General features: G+C 47.5%; 2 protein-coding genes across 2 annotated transcripts in view; one reads left to right on the forward strand and one right to left on the reverse strand.

The window, feature by feature from the left end:
• Positions 1-17,166, reverse strand: part of LOC139049761 (latrophilin Cirl-like) — a 1,359,947-nt gene that overhangs the window by 659,608 nt on the left and 683,173 nt on the right. Inside the window, exon 4 of the mRNA XM_070525564.1 lies at positions 17,023-17,065. The gene's annotated coding sequence lies outside the window, so the exon portion shown is untranslated. The remainder of the gene's footprint in view (positions 1-17,022; positions 17,066-17,166) is intronic.
• Positions 9,883-12,840, forward strand: LOC135917299 (beta-galactosidase-1-like protein). Its single transcript, XM_065450855.1, has 2 exons — positions 9,883-11,450; positions 12,290-12,840. The coding sequence occupies exons 1-2, from the start codon at positions 9,966-9,968 to the stop codon at positions 12,737-12,739; spliced, it is 1,935 nt and encodes a 644-aa protein (XP_065306927.1). The 5' UTR covers positions 9,883-9,965; the 3' UTR covers positions 12,740-12,840.

A 17,166-nucleotide genomic window follows, 5' to 3' on the forward strand; every position in this document is an offset into this window, starting at 1 on the left:
TATGTATGTATGTATGTATGTATGTATGTATGTATGTATGTATGTATGTATGTATGTATGTATGTATGTATGTATGTATGTTAGGATTCAAATTATGCTATGATCCACAGGGAATTTTTAAAAATTTTGCATAGTTAAAAAAACAGCAATAATAGCCCTTAACATTTCAAAACTTGTTCTACAATTAGTGTTTACTTACTGATTGAAAGCATCTCACGTCACAACCAGCCCACCAGGAACTTCGCCAGAGTAGTCAAAAATGCCAATAGTAATGAATTCATTCCGGCAACATGTCTAGCTCGGCTTAACCTACCACTTTAAATTTAATCATCATCATCAGCCTATTTTTATGTCCACTGCCAGTGCGAAGGCCTCTCCCTGCGATCTCCAATTATCCCCGTCCCGCCCCCACTCATTCCAGCTTGCGCCTGCAAATTTCCTAATTTCATCAACCCACCTAGTCTTCTGCCGTCCTCGACTGCGCTTCCCCTCTCTTGGCACCCATTCTGTAACTCTGATGGCCCACCGGTTATCCATCCTACGCATTACACGACCTGCTAAGCTTCATTTTGTTATCCTGATGTCAACTAGGATATCGGCTATACCCATGTGCTCTCTGATCCACACCACTCTCTTCCTGTCTCTTACCGTTACGCCTAAAATGTTTCATTCCAACGCGCTTTGCGCGGTCGTTAACTTGTCCTCGAGCTTTTTTTGTCAACCTCCAAGTATGTGTCCCATATGTCAACACTGGTAGAATGCAGCGATTGTAATTTTGGTTTAATCGGACGCAAACCTTCTAGGAATGCCATGTGACGCTATATTACAGACCACAGGCTCCGCAAGCTGGCGCATTGTTCTAGCAGGGTAGTACGTATCGCTGTGCTTCGGACTGAAATTTAACGCACTTAGGGATCTCTGACATGAACAGAAGACACGACAAACGATTGCTTTACTGGGCTAAGCAGTTGTGAGCTATGAACCGGGTCTACTTATGCAACATCCCGTTAAAGGTAAACAAACAGCAATTTCTCTCATTCTTTTTTTTTTCTGCTTCCAATTAGGAACTACACAGCAGTGATTTGAGTGCTCCTCCGTTACTCTACGGCGCCACTGTGCAGCCCGCAGGAAAACGCGGTCTTATATTTATGCTACTGGTTCACAAAGAGGTTTTATAATATTACATGCGTTAAAAGAAGTATAAGAAAATATGCAATCCCTCACTACGTGACTGAGGTTGAGCGTATAAAGTACTCAAGGGCAGATAAAGCAAGGAACACTGCTACTCGTCGTCTGCTCCCAACTGTCACCGCTCATAAAAGGTCGCATGGCATTGCCCTCAAAATTGAAATATGAAATAAATAAAAATATGCAGATTCAGCACACCTGTTGAAATCAATATGAAACGAAGCTTTAGTGAAGCGTTTAATTAAATGCTTTACAAATAATAGAGATACGTACAATGTTGTTTGCTTTCATTATAAGCAAGATGTAATCTCATGGAATTTTCATGCTTATCCACCACAAATGTCCCAACTTTATTGCCATGCAATTGATAAGTTTGTGCACTACAACACTTTCACGCTACACCGCAATACAGTGCTCAGTGTGGTTATAACGAAGAGAAAAAAATTGAGGTTATTTGCCAAGCTTGATGGGAGTGTTATTAGGTGGTCACACACGTAACTCAATTTACGCTCCGACACTCATATTCCGAACCCTGCTTCTGCTCTTCTGCTAAGCTTGGATCAATGCGAATACCTTTCCAGACAAGCATCGCAACTGGTCAGATCTTTATTCTCTGTCCCATGTTTCTCCTCATAGGTTGGATCCTCCATTTAAATATTATCTAGCACTACAATGCACAGTAAAGTCAATCCACTGACAGTTCTCTTTTCCCAGAACTTACCCGTTGGCTCGGAAATTGACAGTTCCCTTTGCCAGCAGCTGTTCAGTGGTCTCGGCATGGGCGCAGTCTTTACCAGGAGTTGTTCATTGGGCTCAGGCTCTGCAGCAAGATTTCCCATGGCACGAGCAAAACAACAATCATTGCTTCTCGTAGGTCACCGATCGCTCCAGCCTTCGTCCGCCCCGGTACACATGGTCAGCGTGTGAACAACTGCTATGCAGGTGTTGTTATTCGATCCCGCAACAAGTGGCCGTATAGCGTCGCCTTCGGATTCACGCTCGGGATCCTCTAGGCATGAACAGTCGAACACCATCGTAGGGCCCATTTCCGGAAAAGCACTTCTTCGGCATCGCGTTGATGTAAACAGCGTCGCTTGGAGGTGATGAACCCCTTCGCAGAAGTTTGCCCCGCAGACCCGCCGGATGGAGGACGCCTATCCCACGGCAGAGCACGTTCTGCATCTGTGAATTCGTCCATCAAGCCGAAGGCCCGCGCATGTAGGGTGCGCAGCAAGTGGTCTCGATGATCCGCAAGTTGAACCGCCGACTCTGGTTCCCCGCCATCGGCGCCCGCAGTCGCCCGCTCAGAAAGATCCAAGAACACATGTCCTCACTGCGATGCACTAGGCACCCTTCGGCACGTCATAGGAGAGTGCAATTTTTCCCATGACCATCCCCCCACCTATACCCAAAACTAACCCCCCTACCATCCCCACTCTTTCCGAGCGATGGGAGATCATGCTGTCCAGCCTCGCCCTGCAAGACCAGCTCCGAGTGATCCACAGGGGCCAGGCGGCCCTGGAAGCATGATGATGATGATGATGTGTGGTTTTTTGTGGCGCAAGGGCCAGGTTTGGCCAAAGAGCGCCATGACAAGTGGTAATGTTGACGATGTATTATGGAAACATGTAACTTGGCTGTAAAGTGGCCAAAAAATATTCGCTGTAAAGTGCGTAAAATTAACTTGTTATAAAATTATGGCGATGACAGATGACGATTACTACGAACATTAAAATCCATCGCAAAAGAATGATGCAGAATAGAAAATATATGAGATGGTAAAAATGCCTGGAGCACTGTTGCCTCGCCAGAGCCCTTGAAACACAAGGGCCTAGAGGCACGTGCTACATGATAAAACTATCGCAGCGCCATCCTCTGAAGAGAGGAGACGCTACGAACATGTTGGGCTAACAACATGCAACACAACATCTTTCAGATAACTTAGGACTGTGTTAGTGTCGAAGAGCGGTTCTGGGCCGAGTAACATTACAGGATGAAGGGGAATATGCTGCCGGTATGCTAACGGAAAATGTTTCTTTCTGTCAGATTCGGCTTTCCGACACTCCAGGAGGACATGGAGGACGGTCAGCCTCTCTCCGCATCTCCCACAGGCTGGAGGCTCACTTCCGGTGAGTAGGAAATTATGGGTGCCAAACGTGTGTCCTATTCTGAGACGACAGAATAGGACATCCGTTCGGCGCGATTTTGTAGTGGACGGCCAAAATCCTAACTGTGGTTTTATCAGGTGGAGCTTATTCTCCGTTTCCGCATCCCACATGTGTTGCCAGTGATCTCGCAGCCTGCTTCGCAAGAAAGGCCTCAGATCTGTGACAGGCACTGCAGCGGTAGGGTTAACAGCTTGCAATGTGATTGACGTGGCCATCTCGTCCGCCAGAACGTTACCTTTGATTCCCCTATGGCCAGGGACCCAGCATATTATGATGTTCTGGTTAGTTGAGTATGCTTTACACAAGACCGAATATAGTTCATTAAATACGGGATTTTTATGTTTGCTGAGTGACATTAAGGCCTTCACCACGCTGAGAGAGTCTGTATAGATCGCTGCTTTTGGAAGTTTCGATTTTTTTACGTGCTTTACTGCAGAGAGTAATGCGTAGGCCTCGGCCGTAAAGATACTTGTTTCCGAATGCAGTACATCGGATTCCGAAAACGATGGGCCGACGGCTGCAAAGGATACCCCGGCATTTGACTTCGAAGCATCTGTGTAAAACTCTGCGCAGGAGTGCTTGTGCTGGAGCTCTAGGAAATGCATTCGGATTTCGGCCTCAGGAGCGTGCTTTGTAACTTTAATAAAGGATATGTCACACTGTATCACCTGCCACTCCCAAGGAGGTAAGAGCTTGGTTAGGTGCATTAATCGATGCTCGAGGAGTGGGACATGCATTTCCTCGCTAAGCTCCTTCACACGCAGCGAGAAAGGCTGTCTTATGGAGGGACGATTGCTGAAAAGTGTAGCGCACGTCATATCGGTAACGTTATGAAAACATGGATGTTCAGGATTGGAGCGTATTTTAAGGAAATATGTAAAGCTGATGTATGATCTCTGTAGGTGGAGAGACCATTCATTTGATTCTACATATAGACTTTGTGTGGGACTCGTTCTGAAAGCGCCAGTGGCCAGTCGGATTCCTAGATGGTGCACTGGGTCTAGCATCTTTAGTGCGCTCGGGGCGGCAGAGTGATAAATCACGGCACCATAGTCTAGTCGCGATCGAATGAGGCTTTTATATAGATTCATTAAACACTTTCTGTCACTACCCCACGTAGTCTGGGATAGAAGTTTCATTATATTCATTGTTTTCAGACATTTTTCTCTAAGATGTTTAATGTGGGAGACGAAAGTGAGTCTGTAGTCAAGTATGATACCTAGGAATTTGTGCTCTTTGCTGATAGGTATTCGTTGTCCACACAGTTCTAAGGAAGGATCCGGAACCAGGCCTCTCTTTTTTGTAAAAAGAACGCAAGAGCTTTTGTTAGGATTGATCTTAAATCCATTCTTGTCCGCCCACACTGAGACTTTGTTCAGGCCATGCTGTACCTGTCTCTCGCAGACTGCGAGGTTACAAGATTTGAAAGCTATTTGAATGTCGTCCACGTAGACAGAGTAAAAGATGGCGGGTGGTAATGAAGCACGAAGCGTGTTCATCTTCACTATAAAGAGCGTGCAGCTGAGCACGCCTCCTTGGGGTACACCCGTTTCTTGCGTAAAAGGGCGTGAAAGTGCATTGCCGACTTTTACTCGGAAGGTACGATTTGACAGATAGCTTTCTATTATATTATGCATATTACCGTGGATGCCCATTTCTGACAAGTCTCTTAAGATTCCGTAACGCCACGTCGTATCGTACGCCTTCTCCATATCGAGGAATATGGATAAGAAGAATTGTTTGTGTACAAATGCGTCCCGGATATTTGCTTCTACACGTACAAGGTGGTCAGTTGTGGAGCGTCCTTCTCGGAAGCCGCACTGATAAGGATCAAGAATTTTGCTCTGTTCAAGGAAAAAGATGAGTCGCCGATTTATCATTTTTTCGAACACCTTACAAATGCAACTTGTGAGGGCTATCGGGCGGTAACTTGCCACTGAGGAAGGGTCCTTGCCTTGTTTCAAAACAGGGATCACAATGGCTTCCTTCCATGCAGCTGGAAGGTACCCTGCATCCCAAATGGTGTTGAAAAGTGTGAGTAGTGTAACCTGCGTGTCATTGTGTAAGTGTTTGAGCATTTCATACATGATTCTATCAGATCCTGGTGCAGAGCTGTTGCATGCGCTCAAGGCAGCTCTCAATTCGGCAATACAAAAAGGACGGTTGTAAGGCTCATTCTCTCGACCTTTTCTTGTTAATGGCTTACGTTCTTCTGTTTGTTTGTATTTGAGGAAGGATTGTGTATAATTTGTTTGACTTGAAACGCTCTCAAAATATTCCCCAAGTGAGTCTGCCTGGTCTTGTAGTGTATCGCCCTGTGTGTTTACCAGGGGGAGTGAATGTGTTTCCCGCCCTCTAATCCTATTAACTCTGTTCCAGGCTTTGGCCTCATCCCTAAACGAGTTAATACTCGATAAGAACTTGTGCCAGCTTTCGCTTCTGGCCTGTCGGCGGGTTCGCCTGCCTTGGGATTTAGTTTTCTTAAAGTTCATAAGATTCTCTGCAGTGGGAGAAGTGCGTAGCAACCCCCACGCCTTGTTCTGATTCTTACGGGCGATCCTACATTCGCTGTTCCACCACGGTACACGTCGTTTGCATGCCAGATCACTCGCTTCGGATATGCATTTTGATGCGGCATCTATTATGAATAATGTAAGATACTCCACAGCAGCATCAATTTCTAGAGAAGACATGTCGGCCCATGAGATGTTAGTGAGAGTTCGAAATTTCTCCCAGTCAGCTGTGTCTATCTTCCACCTAGGAGCTTGCGGAGGATATTCGTTTTCTTTAGATGTTCTTATCAGTATAGGGAAGTGGTCGCTCCCGTAAGGATTGTTCGTGACTTCCCATACGAGTTCGGGCAGTATGGACGGGGAAACTATAGTAAGATCTATTGAAGAAAAGGTTCTGTTTGCTAGGGAGTAATACGTGGGTTCCTTCTTATTGAGCAAGCACGCACCTGAAGAAAAAAGGAACTGTTCAACAAGACGACCTCGCGCGTCTTGTTGAACCACAGCACAGGGAGCTGTGCGCATTGAAATCCCCAAGAACAACATAGGGTTCTGGCAACTCGTCTATAAATGACTGAAATTCATGTTTGTTTAATTTGTAGTGTGGGGGTACGTAGATCGAGCAAATGGTGACGAGTTTATCCAGAAGAACAGCTCGAACCGCCACTGCTTCAAGGGGCGTTTGTAGCTGTAAACGCTGACAGGAAACACTTTTATGAATCAAAATGGCAACGCCGCCTGAAGATACGACAGCATCATCGCGATCTTTGCGAAACTTAATATACGGTCGGAGAAAGTTTGTATGTTGTGGTTTTAGGTGTGTTTCCTGTAGACACAGCACTAGTGGATTGTGTTTTTGGATAAGCTCTTGCACATCATCAAGGTTCCTAAGAAGACCTCTGATGTTCCATTGAATTATTTGTGTATCCATATTGGAGGTCAGTAGGTGCTGTGTGTACAGAAGTAGTGATTATCGAAATTACAGAGATTAAATTACAGAGCCCTTTCGAGGCCCTGTAACGGGAGTTTTGCCCTTTCTGGAGCGTTCGAGGGATCCTCGCCGCTCCTTAGGCGCTTGGGGCGCCTTGAGGTTAGGTGTAGTGTCCATTGCCTCGTGTGAGGCGCCGGACACGTGCTCTTGCGAGCGAGAAGTAACTAGAGAGGGTCCCGCCTTGGGGGGCAAGACCCCTGCGCCCACCGGCCCGGAGGTCGATGGGGCTCCCTGGGGAATTTGGCTGCGCCGGCTGTTGCCAGCGCTGGAAGGAGACGGGGTGGTTGGAGCAGCCTCAGCTGCGCCCAACTTCGAGGTAGAAGGTCCCTTCTGCTCGGTTGGCGGAGCAGCGCTAGCTGCAACCACCGTGGGGGAAGACGGCGTAACTGCCGACTCACTGTTTGTGGGTCGGACAGGCGCCGGACGCCGTTGTGACGCTGCCCCCTGACGCGTCACTTCGGCAAAGCTTTTCTTTGGCAGGTATGCAACCCGCCTGCGTGCCTCCTTGAATGAGATATTTTCTTTCACTTTGATCGTTACTATTTCTTTTTCTTTCTTCCAGGATGGGCACGACCGTGAGTACGCGGCGTGCTCCCCATCACAGTTTACACACTGGAGAGCGTTCTCACAAGTTTCAGTGGTGTGTTCTGTGGCACTGCATTTAGCACAAGTTTGGCGGCCGCGGCAGCTCTGCGAGCTGTGGCCGAAGCGCTGACATTTGAAACAACGGAGTGGATTGGGCACGTAAGGCCTGACACGGAGCTTTATGTACCCGGCCTCGATTGATTCGGGCAGGACACTTGAATTGAATGTGAGAATTAGGTGTTTGGTCGCAATTTCCTTACCATCCCGCCTCATCTTTATTCTTCTGACGTTGATCACATTTTGTTCTCTGAAGCCCTCCAGGAGTTCCGCTTCAGTCAGCTCAAGTAAATCATCATCTGACACAACACCACGGGTGGTGTTCATTGTACGGTGTGGGGTTACTGTTATGGGGGTCTCGTCAAATGATACTAGTTGCGGTAGTTTCTCGTATTGTTTTACATCGCGGAGCTCCAAGAGGAGGTCGCCGCTTGCCATCCTCGACACCTTGTAACCTGGACCAAAAGCATCAGTCAGGGATTTTGAAACAAGGAATGGTGAAATGTTTCGGACTACTTTGTTTGGCTTTTCAGAATGAATAACGTGAAAGCGGGGAAAATTCTGGGTTTGACGTCCAAAAAAAAAAAAAACTTGAAAACATCTTCGGTGCGCCCTCGTTTCTGAGGGCGATCAGCAAGGGAGGGGAAAGAAGTTTCCATGAAAAATTGTATATATTCGGCAACAGCGCCGACCGCCCACCACGGAGCCCAACGAGGGGACGCGGCAGAGCTTGCATACAAGTCTGCACGACGCCAGTCGTACGCCGTCACTATAACCGAATATGGTGTACCCAAGGTTGGATAGCCACACAGGGTTAACCCTTGCCGCCAGGAGAAAGGAAGTAAAAAGAAGAGAGAAGGAGACAGGAAAGGTAAAAAAGTGAGAGATAAAGACGAAGTTTTGAGGAGGGAGAGACAGGAAAAGGCGACTGCCGATGTCCTCCAGGTGGGTCAGTCTGGAGGTGCCGTCTATGTGAAGCAGAGGCCAAAGGGGTGTGTTGCGTCCGCCGGGGGCCCTTAAAGGTCCAAACACCCAGCATCGGCTCAACCCCCAGGATCCCCTTTTCCCCAGACACGGCTAAGCCGCGCACGGCTACACGCGGGAGGGTCCAACCCTCGTGTGCTCGGGTCCGTGGTGTCGCCACACACCAAACGCCTGCTGACGCAGACGCCCCTGCGGGGGGCCCTGGAAGCATATGGAGCCCGTGAAGAAGGAGCCACCCCATCAGACGCTTAAGGCACTCCAATTCATTATGGGCCAATAAAGTTGTTTCTTTCTCTTTCTTTCTCGCCAGCTATGTCGTTATTCAGTTCTGCGAGCACTGTTAACCTCGGCCGCATTGTTTACGCACGCTCCTTGGGGCGCTGGCTCGTTCGGTGTGTAGCGTTGGACGCGACTGCAATCTTTGCTGTTTGCTTCTGTAATTATTTGTAGGTTCATACGACTCGAATCGGTAAGTCATGCGAAGAGACCCCCGGCATTGTTGCTGCTTAGGCAGTCGAACGATCTCAGATGAGAGCTCGTTCTTGGTTGACAGAAATCGTAGGTTCGAGGCGTTTTAAACTACATTAAAAGCGGGTGCGAAAATAATCGAAAATGTTTTTTAGGGAAAAGTTAAATTGAAAAAAGTAATCAGCACGCTGTGCCAGCCGCTCTTGGGCTCACAACGTAAGGATGAAACACGCTCGCGTAAAGCGTTTAACCGAGTGATGTATTGAAATGTGTGGAGACGAAACGGCAAGTCCTGTACGATTCCCTTTTGAAAAGCTAGACTAAGAAGGCAGAAAAAGTAATACTACCTTATATGTTACTATTACGTGTGAGTGCAGACATTGTTTCACACTTTTTTATGAATAAGCAGCGCACGCAGTACTAGCCCAAGCATTTGCAGGAGTGAGGTAATTATGCGCACTCGTACGAATTGCATGGTAAATTGCTGAGCGAGCTAAGCTGTGTTGTATAGCTAAGAGAAGACAAGAGGGCGGCTGATCCCGAAATTTCATGCCACTGGTTGCCAACAGGAAAAAAAAATTTTTCTTGTGACAACAACTAACTTTCGTTGACTCTACCATATGCATGATAAAGCGGCATATTTCGCGTGGATAAAGAAGTATTGAGAATGAAATTGCTGCCAAGAGGAGCTACGTTTAATTAGGCCATTCTATCATTAAGCAGTTCTAGACTTAAAGAATTGTTATGAAACATTTCGTGCAGAACAAATAGAAGGAGACCTGCCATATGTCTGTCACTAGAATTGATTGTTTGTCACGATATACTCACGGTATGAAGCTTCGGAGAAACACACTGACGGCGAAGTAGCGGCTTCCCTGAATCACAATGCCGAGGGACAGGTGTCGCTTGCATACCTGTGAATGGCCTTGGTAGCGCAGGAGCGCAATAAACAACGGTACTCCGGACTATTCTCGATTTCTATGGACTCTTGTGCTGCGCGTTCACCATAACGACATGGGAGGGAGAAACGCATGGCTACTAACTGCCATTCTTGTAGTCCTTGGCAGACCGGCATTGAGCGGCCGGTCGTTTCACATCGACTACGACAAACACACGTTCGTCAAGGACGGCCAGCCCTTCCGCTTAGTCGGCGGGTCAATGCACTACTTTCGCGTACCCAGGGCATACTGGGACGACCGCTTGCACAAGGTTCGAATGGGCGGGCTCAACGCCGTAGACTTCTACATCGACTGGAGCGGCCACGAGCCGGAACCGGACCAGTACAACTTCCTCGACAACTACGACGTCCTGGCTTTCCTCGAGGCCGTCAAGAAGGCCGATCTTCTAGCCGTTGTACGGCCCGGTCCATTCATATGCGGCGAAGTCGAAAACGCCGGCTTCCCTTACTGGCTCCTGCGCAAGCATCCGAACATTCACTACCGCACCATGGAAAAAGAATACGTGGAGGAAGTCACCAAATGGTTCAACAAGCTGCTTCCCATGCTCGTTCCGCACCTCTACAAGAACGGAGGCCCGATCATCATGTTCCAAGTGGAAAACGAGTACGGTCACCTGGACAACGGATGCGACCCCAAGTACATGGAGTTCATGGTATCCCTCCAGGAGAAGCTGCTGGGAAAGGACGTGGTTATGTTTCGAACCAACTTCCCCATAGCACGACGCTTCAACTGCGACAGGGTGCGCGACATCCTCGTGGCGGGAAACTGCGATCCCAAGTGCAACACGTCAATCTTCAACACGATTCGCAAGGCCCAGGTGAAACCGGGAGGACCCCTCCTTCTGGCTGAGTACTACACGGGCTGGATGAACTTCTGGGGCTGGAACGACAATCCCGCGTATCCGCCCGGAGTCGTCGAAACCTTCAAGAAAATGATGGACGAGGGAGCAAACATCATCTTCTACATGTACCACGGAGGCACGAGCTTCGGCTTCAAGGCGGCCACCAGCGGAGACTCCCCGCTAGTGACGAGTTACGACTACGACGCCCCTATCGGCGAAGACGGGGACCCGAAGGCTTACTACTATCCACTGAGAGACGCCATCGGCAAGTACTTACCACTCAAGCAAGGGGATGTTCCCAAGGGCTCGCCGAAACTGAGCATCGACGCCGTGCCCATGTCTCGAAGCATGACTCTAAGTGAAGTCATGGACCACTTCCGAAAAAAGGGCTGGCTCAGGAGGACCCACTCCAAGTTTCCAGTGACTTTCGAGCAGCTGGGGCAGGACTTCGGGTTCCTTATGTACAGCACGGAGGTGCGCGAGGACCTTAAGGAACCGCAGTTGCTTATAGTGCACCGTCTGCGCGACATGGCGCAGCTCTTCGTCAGGGATGAACGGCACATGATGCGCTGCTTCGACACCAGCCGCTTGAATGTCAGTATGAACGCGACCGTGAGACTCAACAAGGGGGAAAAGATCTCGATCCTCGTGGAAAACATGGGCCGTGAGGACTTTGGGCAAGCGAATCGCGACCCCAAGGTAAGCGTATTAACAGCTGGAAAGAAGGGCAGCGTTGAAATATAGAAAATCCGCATCCCCCAGCAGTAAAGACAAGTGACACATCACCCCCTGGATGAGCATGGCTGAAGACAGAGCAAGGCTGAAATAATTCTCTCAATCACTAGATATGAAATGAAGACGCATGTCTAAGGAACGCAGGATTCTTTAACTGCGCCGGCTACTTACTTTCGCAAAGCTAAACAGAAATGTCATTCAATTTACAAGGAATGATAAATTATGCAAATAAGCGCTTGCAACATTTCTGCTTCGGGTTTCGGCATCGCGCTTATTTCCCAGACAGCTTTCCCAATGCATTTCAGAATAAAGTTTGCGGATCGTCGAATTATTGCGCGGCCGACTTTGGGTAAGAAGATTTAGAAAGGTTTCGCAGATTCTAGCATTCCTCCCAAGAGAACATCTACTGACCACCGATTTTATTCAGATAGACAGCATGCTCCCCAAAGCACTTAAGAGGTCAATCCGGCGGATGTTAGTAATTTATTTGCTATGTAGTACATATCGCGCAATGTCTTGTGGCGAGAATAATGTGTCCCCTTCGCAATAGTATTTCCACCTCTCCACGAGAAAGTATGGAGGAAGACAAGCGCGGATAAGCGCAGTGGTTCCTAGTGAACTTTATCTTCCAGCTGTACTTGTGCATGTGTTGTTCCACATTGTATCACGAAATCAGATTACACCAAGTCGCCAGAAACCTACACTTACTTCTTTCCCTCCGCTGAACTCCCTTCGAGGATCATTTGAATGTTCGCCGGAACACGTGCTGTATTCGATTTCATTATGTTCTCCTTTGCTCCCAGGGTCTCCAAAATGTGACGGTGAAAGGTGCCAACATGACCGACTGGACCATCGAGGCCGTGCCGGTGACGCGGAACAGGGACGTCAGCGAGTTGATGCACTTGTTGGAAAGCGGAGGTGAAGGAAACGTCGAGGGCAAGAAGACACCTCGCTTCTTTCACGGCTCGTTCAAGCTGCGCGATGGACAGAGGCCGCTCGACACGTTTCTCGACCCTTCAAACTACACCAAAGGAATCGCCTTCATCAATGGCATCAACCTGGGTCGTTACTGGCCCGCGGCCGGACCGCAGATCAGGCTTTACGTTCCGGGCGTGTTCCTAAGACCTCATCCCGAAGAGAACAAGCTCATCTTGTTCGAGCTCGAAGGGCTTCGCGGCAATAAAGGCGAACGTGGTGTGAGCTTCGCCGACAAACCTTACCTCACCGCCGATACGGGTCGCCCCCATCCTTAAGCGCTGAATTTAAACGCAATGATTATGGCGGACATTTCTAGTAACGCGATGCTTCGGTGTTGTCAAGCCTCCTCATCCAACTCTGCGTCAAGTCACGCACGCCCCAACTTTGCGCAATAAATGCGTCCGACATTTATTCTGCCTCCACATTCCAGAAGATTCTGAGACCGTGGCCTAATGCGTGTGTGATTTACAAAGTCACACAAGCGCTAGTGCGATTCTTTAGATTGACGAAATTGTATTGCATCATGTTACTGACTGAATGAAGAACGCTTGCGCGTGTGTCTGCAAGCCTACTGTGAACTTGTCATGCCCACTTCTATAGTTATCTCTTAGGAAAGGGAATCAGTGCCAGGAAGCCAACGGGGTTAAGCCGGGTGAACGTTCCTGTCGTTCCCGTAACACTTATTTTTCGCTGAAGCAAATGTGACCTGACTCTTTAGGGTACACGGGGCAAGACATTAACTGCTTTGATTGAGCTGAAAGCAAAAGGCCCTATCGAGTTCCCCAAAAGTTCAACCTTCACGTGTTCTGAAATCTGTCGCATACAGGCATAAACCGCGACATTCGAGAACGTGTAATTTGCTGAATGTACCGAATTGGGAGCCGGGCATACTCCGAACTTCCTTGAGACCAGGGTCTTCAGCTTTCAATCTGCGTCAGAAGTGACAACGATCGATGTTGCTAATGAAGACATTATATACATGTAACGACCATTAGGGTCTCTAAAGATGGCTCAATGTTCAAGGCCGGTGCTCAGTGTTATTTTCCAGGCATTAACGCGATTTGTATTGAACTTGACTCAAAGCGGTAAGTCTGAAGTATTTTGACATCGCAACGTCCGTTTAGGGAATTCAAAATCTCTCATTGGTGGAATTGATGGTGGACATCAGCATGTGTCAACGGAAAAGGAAAGCTTCTATGATCTGAACACGTAAAAGGCTACAAAATATATCGTACCGCTCATATGATATAGTTATAAATATACAACTTGACTTGATAGATTTGTTTATCATTCTGACCAACTTTGTCTACACAACGAATTTAAGATATACCTTCAGTGGAGTTGATGGTGGATTTTGAGACCGGTGAAAAAGATTATCTACGATCTGCCTATGCGAAGGCCACGAGACATTTCTTACATATTTGGTGACACCGACACCCAAATAAAATAGGGCTTTACCTGACGACCTTGATCATTTAACCAGCCTCATTGCTGTTGTTGTTGATGATGATCAACTGCGACAATAGGGAATTTCGGCTACTGGTAAGCGGGCTATCTCAAAAACGTAGCTAACATATACACAAACATGCACGCACACACAATTAAAGAAAAACTACACGAGAGAGCAGTTTCAATAGAAAAAATAAAAATAAATATGAAAGCTCCCTTAATTGCACCGAGTGAAGCTCTAAATTACACTCTATAATTATGCAAAGTCTTTATATAAACCGTAGGCCTTGAAGTGGCTTCACTTCACGGTCGCGTTCGCGAGCAGTCTTCACAAGAACAGACAATAGTAGGAGCCATGGAAGGAACAGTATGAACGTTATTTCATAATTAAAGATTTGGAACAAGACGAACTGCAGGGCTTTCGAAATACGCCAACGAAAGTCTCAACAAACTTGATGATAGCGGCAATCATACTCTAGTACTGGACGTTCCTGGACATATGGTGAAACCCATCAGCGGTATTGTGCGAGACGCTCGGGCGGAGCAATTGCCGGCCTTGTTCGCCAGGCTAAACCCGCCTGTTGTTACAATTCACCACCACCACCACCACCACATCCTTTCTTTCTCTTCCCTTTCTCCCATCCCCCAGTGTAGGGTAGCCAACCAGACTATTGACTGGTTAACATCCCTGCCTTCCTGTATTCTTCTCTCTCTCTCTCTCTCTCTCTCTCTCTAGTACTGGACGTTTAACCTCGCCCCGGGCGTGGGGCACGGCACACACACGAGCAAACTAGCGCGAAGCATACTTCCCCCCCCCTCCCCCCCATCATGAGTTCTGTCAACTTATCTAGCTTTAGCGACGCATGCGCCATGGTGCGCAGCAGGCCCCGAGACCAATCCGCCTACGTCAGTGCTGTAGCGTCATGCAGCTGTGGTTGCTTATCCACTTTGGCGAACATCGGACAGGATCTCGGTAATATCCGCAATCTACACATGCATAATACCGAGCCAGCAAGTGACCTGTGACAAGCTCAATAAGTTTGCTCATGATTAAATGCATCATTTCAAACACACAGCGTACAAGAAGTCTGAGGAACGATTACTTTCAGGGTAATAAAGTAAGGTAAAATCAGAAAACAAAACCACACTAAAGCATCATCATCATCATCATCATCATCATCATCATCATCATCATCATCAGCCTGGTTGCGCCCACTGCAGGGCAAAGGCCTCTCCCATGCTTCTCCAACAAACCCGGTCATGTACTAATTGTGGCCATGCCGTGGCTGCAAACTTCTTAATCTCATCCGCCCACCTAACTTTCTGCCGCCCCCTGCTACGCTTCCCTTCCCTTAGAATCCACTCCGTAACCCTCAATGACCATCGGTTATCTTCCCTCCTCATTACATGTCCTGCCCATGCCCATTTCTTTTTCTTGATTTCAACTAAGATGTCATTAACTCGTGTTTGTTCCCTCACCCAATCTGCTCTCTTCTTATCCCTTAACGTTACAGCTATCATTCTTCTTTCCATAGCTCGTTGTGTCGTCCTCAATTTGAGTAGAACCCTTTTCGTAAGCCTCCAGGTTTCTGCCCCGTAGGTGAGTACTGGTAAGACACAGCTATTATATACCTTTCTCTTGAGGGATAATGGCAACCTGCTGTTCATGATTTGGGAATGTCTGCCAAACGCACCCCAGCCCATTCTTATTCTTCTGATTATTTCCGTCTCATGATCCGGATCCGCCGTCACTACCTGCCCTAAGTAGATGTATTCCCTTACGACTTCCAGTGCCTCGCTGCCTATTGTAAATTGCTGTTCTTTCCCGAGACTGTTAAGCATTACTTTAGTTTTCTGCAGATTAATTTTTAGACCCACTCTTCTGCTTTGACTCTCCAGGTCAGTGAGCATGCATTGCAATTGGTCCCCTGAGTTACTAAGCAAGGCAATATCATCAGCGAATCGCAAGTTACTAAGGTATTCTCCATTAACTTTTATCCCCAATTCTTCCCAATCCAGGTCTCTGAATACCTCCTGTAAACACGCTGTGAATAGCATTGGAGATATCGTATCTCCCTGCCTGACGCCTTTCTTAATTGGGATTTTGTTGCTTGCTTTATGGAGGACTACGGTGGCTGTGGAGCCGCTATAGATATTTTCCAGTATTTTTACATATGGCTCATCTACACCCTGATTCCGTAATGCCTCCATGACTGCTGAGGTTTCGACGGAATCAAACGCTTTCTCGTAATCAATGAAAGCTATATATAAGGGTTGGTTATATTCTGCACATTTCTCTATCACTTGATTGATAGTGTGAGTATGGTCTATTGTTGAGTAGCCTTTACGGAATCCTGCCTGGTCCTTTGGTTGACAGAAGTCTAAGGTGTTCTTGATTCTATTTGCAATTACCTTAGTAAATACTTTGTAGGCAACGGACAGTAAGCTGATCGGTCTATAATTTTTCAAGTCTTTGGCGCCCCCTTTCTTATGGATTAGGATTATGTTAGCGTTCTTCCAAGATTCCGGTACGCTCGAGGTCATGAGGCATTGCGTATACAGGGTGGCCAGTTTCTCTAGAACAATCTGTCCACCATCCTTCAACACTAAAGCATACAAAATGTCAAATGGTACGACAGCGTCATCATGACGCTGTTGCCAGGTCTAATTTATCTCATCTAATAGCACTATTTCCAAGGAAATAAGATAACTGTCCCCAAGGAAATCGCGGACGAATATTACAGCTTCTTTTTGAGTATAGGGACAGGACCAGCGATCGAGCACTTTTTTTCATACAAAGGGACGTCTATATAAGGAGTCCAGGCGATCATGACGTGTCTCCCGATGTTGGCCGAATTGTCGACTTCAGATGAGCACCTGCGATGCACTGAGCACTACGGAATTCATTTCCCCATGAATACGGGTTTTGTTGATCTCCAGTGAACACGATCAACCTTGGGTGTTAATGAGCGGTTGGACTACATACAATGCAGTATATGTGAGGAGTGTTTTGTAGCCTGTTCCAATGTTAACAAGCTTGCCTCGTTCCAAGTGGCTGAAAAAAAATGAGTAAGCAAGGCGAAAACCCGGCACAAGCCGCATTACTCACCTCAGATTTGTTGCTGGCTGTATCGCTTGCCGAATATGAAGACCTGTGGGGAAAAAAAAATGAGGACGGGTTTAAGTTGCGGTCGGAAGTTGAAACGTTTAGGTTGCACTAAAATATTAGGCAAGTGAAGCAACGGAGCGCCCC

Source organism: Dermacentor albipictus, chromosome 9 (genome assembly GCF_038994185.2).
Source record: "Dermacentor albipictus isolate Rhodes 1998 colony chromosome 9, USDA_Dalb.pri_finalv2, whole genome shotgun sequence".
Lineage (NCBI taxonomy): Eukaryota > Metazoa > Arthropoda > Arachnida > Ixodida > Ixodidae > Dermacentor > Dermacentor albipictus.

Bases quoted from the DNA above. Each gene is read 5' to 3' on its own strand.
- LOC135917299 (XM_065450855.1), top strand. From the start codon at position 9,966: ATGGGAGGGAGAAACGCATGGCTACTAACTGCCATTCTTGTAGTCCTT. The intron at 11,451-12,289 runs GTAAGCGTATTA...CTTTGCTCCCAG, and splicing joins AAGCGAATCGCGACCCCAAG to GGTCTCCAAAATGTGACGGT.